Genomic DNA, 8,745 nt, shown 5'->3' with positions numbered 1-8,745 from the left:
AGAATGCCATCGCTTCGTGGGGAGTGCCAACTCACAGCCCAATTCAAACAACCCGGATTTGGGGCTCCATTGGGGGTGACATGTGTCAAGCACAGAGGCCCAGGCGCGGGCTCGGGGGAGGAGGGAAGCGCCCGTCTGCAGCACGCGACGTTGGCATCAGAGCTCAGAGGTTTCAGAGCTCTGGCGGGCTGCGCCTGGTGACCCGCGGCTGCAGAAGGGGCGGTCCCCGGCCCTCGGTGGGCGGAGCCCTCGGACGTCAATCCTATATAAGGGCAACGCCGGGCGGTGCCAGCCGAGGTGTGAGCTGCTGCCCGAGACCGTGGCTTGGAGAGCGGGAGCCAGGCGCTGATTCACCGAGCCACCGAGACCCTCCGAGGAGGTGAGGGAATCGTGGCAGGCAAGAGCGAACGCTGGGCTGGCGGCTCGGAGCGGAGCGGAGGGCGTCCGTGTGTGTGTGTGTGTGTGGGGGGGGGTCTTCACAGGTGAACGCCGTGCGTGGGTCTGTGCGTGGGTCTGGGTTTTGCTCCCACGGGTGTCGCTGTACGGGGCGCTTGTGACGGAGGTCGGGCTGTGTCGGAGACCCCGGCCGGCGAGAGACAGGGCTCCGCTGAAACCGAGCAGCGGTGAGGGGAGGCGTGGACCCGCGCGCCCCGGACCCCCGCGCTGCTCCCTGTGGCGGCGAGCGGATGAAGCCCCTGAGCGCCGAGCCCCGGGAGGGGCGGGGAACGCCGCGCAGAGCAGGTTCACTCGCTATCGGCTCTAGGATCCAATCGGCGCCGTCTCCGCCCAGACCCCTGAGGTCTGGGTCCCCAACGCCTCCGTGTCCGCCACCGGCTGGGCGCTGAGGTCAGCGCGGGCTGTGTCCCTGGTCCTTGGGAACGTGTTGGGACAAGTCCTTTAAGGGCAATCGAGGAGGTGACTCACGGTGACAAGGAGACCCCGGGAAACTGGCTGGGTGAGGTCAGAGCTCCGCCCCTGCTGGGGGACAATGGCCCCCCAGAAATCGGCTTCGCGGCCCTCCGCGGTCCCTGTCCTCTCGTCAGCACAGTGACTGTTTGGCTGGCAGCCAGTGTTCTCAGGGAAGCCGGGACATCAGGAGGGCCAGTACTGGTGTCCGGTCCCCGCCTCAGAGAGCGCCCTCGAGGTCCCAGAGTTGTGGCCCTGCGCGGGGTGGGCTTGCGCCAGGAGTCAGTTTGAGAAGAGCAGGAGTGTGACACACTTCTCTTCCATCGCGCCCGCAGAACCCCCGCCCAGCCTGACCTTGGGTCTGGGCGCCGTACTCCGCCGCAGGAGCCGAGCCCTGCACTGCGGGGCAGCGGGGCGCGCAGCCCACGCCCGGCGAGAGAAGACGCTGAGAGGTCACATTGGAGGGTGGGACTTCGGGGGGCGCGACGCTGCTCAGGGACTCTGACAGCCGCGTCCGGTAGCCCCCGGTGTCCCCCATCAAACTGCCCTCTCCGAGGGCGACAGGTCTTAGCAGAGCAGGAGGACGAGTCGTTCTTTGGGCGCCGCCGCCCAGAGCGGGCCACAGTGCATCCGCCCTGTCGGGGGCCCTCGGGGGACACTGGCGCCCTCTTTGTGCGAAAAAGAATCTGGGAATTTGGTTTGGCACTTTAGGGTGCCCAGACAGCTACCCCCCCTTCCCTCTCTCCACGTCGCGTTTCGAGTAAGACTTTGGAGCGGTTTTGTTTTCCTTGCTTTCGTCTATTTTTAATTTCCAGGGATCTGACTCATCCCGTGCTTTGGGCGTGGAGATAAGGTGGAGGGACCAAACCTCCGCGCGGCTGTGCGTGCGGAGTGTGTGTGTGTGTGTGTGTGTGTTTCTGTCACAGAGGAGCGCGCGATTTCCCAACAGTGGCGGGGCTTTCGGAAGCCTGGCTAGCTCAGCGTGACGTGTTTGCGGCCCCCGGCACCCCCCCTTCGCCCCTCCCTACCCGAGGGTGACGCTGCAGCCGAGTGGAAGCGAAGTTTTGGCGGGCGGGGAGCACTTTGCAGGAAACTGACTCATCACAACTCCCTGCTGCTGTCCAAGTCTCTGCCCACGCACCTCCGACCCTGCGCATGATTTCCTGGCGACCAGCGCCCCCTTCCGGCCCCGGCGCGAATAGCAAGCACGCCTTCCCGCGGAATGCCGCTTCACCCGCCTTTCCTTCCCGCCTCGCTTCTCCTGGGCTGAGCGGCATCTGCGAATGCCCCTTGAAAAGAGTACCCATTGGTTCAGCAATGTGTACCGAGTTCTTACTGTTTACTTCGGAATTAAAATTGGTTGAAGTCTGAGGCACGAAGGCTAACAAAGGAAGCTATTCTCAGTTACCTGTAAAACAAGGGTTTGTGTTTCAGAGTTTTTCCTGTACTGGGAGTTATGATAATGGGAGTGAGATCAGGTTTTGATGGGAAGCCTATGAGAGCCATAAGGGCAGGGATGGTAGGAGAGAGGATCCTGCCTGGATTCGGGTCCAATCTTCAGCTCCTAGAAGCCAGGGAACATCCAGCTTCCTGAAAAAATTCTAGGCAGACTCCTCCTCCTAGAGCCAATGAGGCACTGAGACCCAGAATGTCCATTTGGGCCATCCTGTGTATCTCCCTTGAATGGCACACTAAGAGTGCCCATCTGGGAAACTGCCAAACACCTGCTTAAATCCCTTTTAATATGAGTTAAGTTAATTTGGGGAGAGAGGAGCCTATCAATCTGTATTTTTAAAAAGCTCCCTAGTGATCCTGCTGGGCTGAATCACAAAAACCCCTTCCTGGGCTAGGAGCACAAAACTAGAGAGGGAGTGGAGATGAACACCAGAGCACAGCTGGGTTCAAATCCTGGCTGTGCTGCTGCTTGTGAGCTGTGTGACCTTGGGCAAGTTACTTAACTTCTCTGAGGCTTAGTTACTTTTGTAAAAAAAAAAAAAAAAAAAAAAGGAGCAAATATACCCCTTCTCAAATATATCCACTCCTTTAGGAAAATTAATATTGGTAAACTTATTAGAACGGGCCCTGGCACATAAAAATATATAAATAAATCCTGACCCTTGCCCTGAAGAGAGTGGGTGAAGGTTATTTGAAGGTTCTGCCCACTGCACTGTGTAACCCCTCCATGGGGCAGTGGCCCTTGGCCTTTCTGGTTTTCTGATTTAGGGGCAAGCTTCATATCTCTCCAAATTCTTGCCCTTTAAACTTGCTCTGAGGTCACCTAGTGCCTCCACCTCTCCCATAAGCTGTGAGAGGTGGGGTAGGGAGGGGTAACTGTGGCAAGAGTCCCAGGCTTCCTGACCCAGGAGATCACTCAGCAGAGCTTTCACCCTCCGACCCTGCAAAGCAGGACTTGTCCTCAGGAAGACCCAGTCCCTGCCAAGGTTGCCCAGCCGCTCAGCCCTGGCGTCTGGCCAGAGCAGGGCAGGTGGGGGCCGGCGCCTCGTCATGAGCACACTCACCCTCGCTTTTCCCTCTTCTGAAGTGGGAAGGGAGGAACCCAGTAGACCGGCCACCTCTAATTTTCTTTGCCTGCAAAACGGGTTCCTGGGACATAGCAAACGTGGGGCAGGGGCTTCCAGGCTGTCTAGACTACAGATCACCCAATGTGCCTGGCAGGATGTGGCTCAGCCTGGGAGAAATCCTCACCCAGCCCTGTCCAGCCCTGCCCCTCCTCACCCCCAGGCCTCCTGCCTGAGGACATCCTTGGGAAAGGCCTTCAGCACATAGCACCTGTCAGCTGGTGTCTGAAGGAGCTGGTGGCCAGGGGGGAGCGACGTAGAAAAGGCTCGGGAAGAACTGAACACAGAAAGAAATAGTAACACTTCTGTTTTCCAAGCCCTTCCACATCCAGGTGCTTCTCTAAGCATGATACCTACAGTAACTGAAGTTAATCCTCACGTCTGTCCTCTGAGACATGCAGTTACTGTCTCCATTTTACAGACGAGGCAAATAGAGCCCAGAGAAGTCAAGCTACTTGTCCAGGGTTACCCAGCAGAGCCTAGATTCCAACCGAGGCCATCCTGATCCAGAGCCCTGGCTCTTAACCACAAAATACAGCCTCTCACCTCTGTTCTATTGCCTTGCCTGAAGGGACTCCCTGACCGATTGCTTGAGTGTGCTTCTACAGTCCCTTTTTATAGATGAGAAACCTGGGGCCCAGAGACATTAAGTGACTTTTAATTTTTTTAATTTTTAAAAAATTTTAAGGGATTCTTTAAAGTTTACGTAGAAAGCAGCAGAGCTAGGACCACTAGGTGCTTTTTTTGTTTTGTTTTGTTTTTTGTTTTTGTTTTTATCCCAAAGACCAGGGTACTTTTGAATTTCAGAACAGTTATGCCACATGGACATCTGGGTGGAGGGATTCAGGAGCCCAGAGGAACTGTCAGCCTGTCCTTTCCCTTGGGACCTGACCTTTTGCCCAGTGCTGGGGTTGGGAAGCTGCTGGACTCTGGCAATTCACACGTACTTGGGGCATTCACGCCCTGAGGGACACCTCAGGGGGCAACAAATTGATTTTAGCTGATAATACCTGGTAGTAAACAGGACTCTGATCCCTGCTATTGCAATAAACTTGTCTTTGTTGACATAACTTGTCCTTCAGCTGCCCACTCCCCCAGTGATCTTGCGGTGCCAGGATGGCTGAGTTCTGTCCCCACCCAGTAGCTGTTGACTGGGGGCTGGGGGCGGCCTCTGGGAAGGAGATGGTAACAAATCAACTGGAAGGAGCCAGAGAGACCTCATGTTCTCATAGGAAGGTGTCCTGCGAGCTTGCATAGCAGAGCATGACCTGGTAAGATAGGGCGTGACCTCCCGAGTGACTGGGGCCTTGTGTCTCAGCCACAGGTGACATGGAGGAGCCATCCAGGGAGGACCGGCAGATCCCTCGGGGCAGCACAGCTTGCCGCCGGCTCTTCGGCCCAGTGGACAGTGAGCAGCTGCGGCGAGACTGTGACGCGCTGATGGCCGGCTGCGTGCAGGAGGCCCGGGAGCGATGGAACTTCGACTTCATCACTGAGACGCCACTGGAGGGCGACTTTGCCTGGGAGCGTGTGTGGGGCCTGGGCCTGCCCAAGCTCTACCTGCCTACGGGGTCCCGGGGGGGCCGGGATGACCTGGGAGGGGGCAAGCGGCCCAGCCCTTCGTCTGGCCTGCTGCAGGGGACTGCTCAGGAGGACCATCTGGACCTGTCGCTCTCCTGCACCCTCATGCCTCACTCCCCTGAGCGGCCAGAGGGATCCCCAGGGGCGCCTGGCACCTCTCAGGGCCGGAAACGGCGGCAGACCAGCTTGACAGGTGAGGATGGGTGCAGGGAAGGACACTGAGGGGGCCTCTCAGAGTTTATGGTGCAGGGGGCTGGCCTGTCTGGTCCAGCTTGCTCACTGGGCCAAAAGGGAAACAGGCCCAGAGAGGGGAGGCAACTTGCCTGAGGTCACACAGCAGGTTTGCAGCCAAGACCAGCTAGCTAACATTTATTGGGAACATTTAATATATGCCAGTTCCCTTATAAAATAGTCTTTCTTTCGTTCATTCTTTCTTTCTTTAGATTTATTTATTTATTTACCAGAGAGAGAGAGAGAAAGAGAGAAAGAGAGAGAAAGCATGAGCAGGGGGAGGGGCACAGGGAGAGGGAGAAACAGACTCCCCACTGAGCAGAGAGCCCAACATGGGGCTCAATCCCAGGACCCTGGGATCATGACCTGAGCCAAAGGCAGACGTGTGACTGACTGAGCCACCCCGGTGCCCCTAAGGTGGTTTCTAAGGTGGGTTTCATTTAATCCTCATAGCAGGCCTATACCATATGGCATTCTTGCCACTCTTTTATAGGAGAGGAAATAAGGCTCTGAGTGGTGGAGTGGTGGAGTCGTTTGCCTAAGGTCCCACAGCAAATTTACAGTGTAGAGAAAACTAATGAGAGCAGTCTCCTGGCTACTCTATCCAAACCTAACTCACCGTCCCCATCACACACACACTTGCCATCTGCCTTCCCAGCCTAGTTTTTTTTCTCTTTGGCATCTTGTTCATTTGTCTGCTTTTACTCTCAACAGCTACTGCCTTATCTGGGTGTTGTCCATCTCTCTCATGAGCGTATTATCTCCATGAGAAAGAGATCTGCATCTCTCTTGTTTGTTGCTGAATCTCCAGCACCTAGGACAGCGTCTGGCATATAGTAGGTGCTTGATTAAAAAAAAAAATGAATGAGCAATGCTGACCTTTGAGGCACTTCTTATGGCAGGGCCCAGACCAAAGCCATTAGAGCATTTCATTCGGTCCTTAGAGCACTCACCAATGTCAGCTTCATATTATACATGAGGAAACAGGCTCGGAGAGGAGAAGTCAAGAATCCCATGGCACCTGGGTGGCTCAGCTGGTAAAGCATTTGACTCTTGGTCTCGGCTCAGGTCTTGATCTCCGTGTCATGAGTTCAAGCCCTGTGTTGGGCTCCATGCTGGGCGTGGAGCCTTCTTAAAAAAAGAAAGAATCCCATGGAAACTTGCAGCTGGATCAGAACTAAGAACACGGACCATAATAATACTAGCTCACATTTATGTGGCTGAGTCACTGCAAAGAAGACTTGCCATGGATTATCTAACAGCATTTCTGGAGCAGTGCTGTTTAATGGAATTCTGTGATGATGCAAATGTCCAGTGCCAGCGGGCACAAATAGCCACTGAGAATTTAACATGTGGCTGGTGTGACTGAGAAACTGAATTTCTCATTTTATTTTATTTCATTTCATTTAACTATATAGGGCTGCTGGCTGCTTTAGTGGTGCAGGTCCACGCATGGAGGTCTGGTTATTGTTGGCCACTTCTGTGAAGGGTGGTGGGAGGCTCCCTGTAATGCTCTCCTGGGAGGCAGAGTGGAAGTTTCCAGAGTCCTCCCCTGCACTTGGCAATGTGTCCCTTTGGCCCTAGGGAGGGGTCCCTGCCCCCTCTGTGTGTGCTTTAGGTGGATAGCTCAGCTGGGCCCTCTGCCTCCTGGTTGGCTGATTTCTGTTTTCTCTTTCCAGATTTCTATCACTCCAAACGCCGGCTGATCTTCTCCAAGAGGAAGCCCTAATCCGCTCACTGGAAGCCTCAAGCTCCTAGATATGAGAGTTCCATTCCCGACCCCCCCATAGCCCCCCTACCCTCCCCTTCTACACCTTTTGCCTTTAGCCCTTCAGTTTGTGCGTCTTAATTATTATTTGTGTTTTAATTTAAACTCCTCCCCTTGTATATATCCTGCTTACCACCACCATCCCCCAACGCCTCCCCAGCCTTTGGCCTTTAGAATTATTTAAAAAACCATTAGACAACAGAACGATAGGCTTATTAGAATGCTAGGTATTTAAGATGTCTTCATCTTATGGGGAATGAAGATGTCTTCCTCCCCATTTCCGTGCTCCCAGAGGTCAGGTGGGGCTGGCCTGACCCTCCCCTGCTGGGTGGTGCTCTCTGGAGGAGCCCACTGCCTCTGCTCACCGCCTCATAGGTGTTATAAAATCCCACCCCTTTCCTGTATTCCCAAACCTTATAAAATTCTTTATAATTTGAGAAGTAAATAGCACTTTGAAGGGGGCTCCACAGGATGGGAGCATCATCAAAACTTTGAAGTCCCCTCACCTTCTCTAAGGTAGGACAGGGTGACCTTAAAGTGGGCATAGCCTGGAACATGGCTGGGGACATGGCACTCTCCTCGCCTTTGATGCCCCACTCTGTCCTGTGAAGGCCTGGGAGAAGGTAGGGTCCTGTAGCAAACCACCCCACCTCCCCTTACCCCCTCTGCCACCACAGGGGAGCCAGTCTCAACATTTGGCCTCCCTTGCACTTTTCTAGAAGCCCTAGATGCCTCTCTTTTCCAGCTGGGCTTTCAGGTCCCTCTTTGCCCCCCCCCATACCCTTTCCCTCTAGTACCTTCTCAGCCCTGGGTGGCAGCTCTGGGGTGCCTATCCCCCCAGCTCAGTGGATTGGGAAGAGAAGGGGTATGCTAGAAGTAGGGGGTCCCTAGTTCTACCTCAGGCAGCTCAAGTGGCGATCATCTCCTCCTCTTGCCTTCTGGGGCAGAGGTCTGGGGTGGTCGGACAGGCCTTCTTGAGTGGGGATCTCTCGGTCAGGGGCATGTTGTTGGGGGGAGCAGAATTTTCTAGGAAGGCAAGGGTGACCCCAGCCCCTGGAACTCACCTGAGGACTTTTCCCACTGCCCCCCTCTCTTCCCCCATTTCATTGCACTTTGAATAGCAGCTGAACAAGGAGTCAGAGGTTTTAAGACGGTGGGGGTAGAGGCTGTGGATAGGGCTTGCTGAGTGGGCTCAGATGGGCCTGGGAGCTGTGAGCTGTTGTCTTTCCTGGCACAGAGCCAGGAGCCCCTGGAGGCCCCAAAGCACTTAATCTGACCCCAAACACCTTAAGCTCCCAAACATCCTGGCCTGGACTGTTTCCTCCTAGCCCCTTATGTGTCCTGGTTCTCCTGTCTCCATCTAGACTGTAAGCCTCTGAAGGGCAGGAACAAGTCCTGTACTGCTCTGTGTCCCTCACAGCCTCTCCCACAGTGCTGGGTATACAGCAGGTGCTAAATAAATATTTCTTAGTGACTTGACTTGTACTGTGATCATTATACCTCATCATTTGTAAAACCGAGTAGGTGGAAGTTTTTTGGGTTATTGCTACAGTTCTAACAATCGAGCATTTCAAGTTTAAAAAAGGCAGACAGCTTAACAAACAGAAAGACCACGAGGCAAAAGACACAGCAAAACAAAAACAGTAAACATCCACACCTTGGCAAAGATCATCCCGGCCA

At 54.7% G+C, this 8,745-nt stretch overlaps 1 protein-coding gene across 5 annotated transcripts; it reads left to right on the top strand.

Moving 5' to 3' along the window:
• The first annotated feature begins 286 nt into the window (after nucleotides 1-286).
• On the top strand, nucleotides 287-8,539 carry CDKN1A (cyclin dependent kinase inhibitor 1A). Of its 5 annotated transcripts, XM_047734214.1 has the most exons (4): nucleotides 287-379; nucleotides 2,033-2,327; nucleotides 4,804-5,259; nucleotides 6,977-8,539. In XM_047734214.1, exons 3-4 carry the CDS (start codon nucleotides 4,815-4,817, stop codon nucleotides 7,024-7,026), a joined length of 495 nt encoding a protein of 164 aa, XP_047590170.1. In that variant the 5' UTR covers nucleotides 287-379; nucleotides 2,033-2,327; nucleotides 4,804-4,814; the 3' UTR covers nucleotides 7,027-8,539. The 5 variants fall into 5 exon arrangements, with proteins under 5 accessions (XP_047590170.1, XP_047590171.1, XP_047590169.1 ...); XM_047734215.1 differs by lacking the exon at nucleotides 2,033-2,327 and having other exon boundaries at nucleotides 4,810-5,259; XM_047734213.1 differs by lacking the exon at nucleotides 2,033-2,327.
• Nucleotides 8,540-8,745: the final 206 nt, after the last annotated feature.

This window comes from Lutra lutra, chromosome 6 (assembly GCF_902655055.1).
Source record: "Lutra lutra chromosome 6, mLutLut1.2, whole genome shotgun sequence".
NCBI classification, from domain to species: Eukaryota; Metazoa; Chordata; class Mammalia; order Carnivora; family Mustelidae; genus Lutra; species Lutra lutra.
The sequence above is the reverse complement of the archived record's forward strand: the minus strand, read 5'-3'. Positions and strand labels throughout refer to the sequence as shown.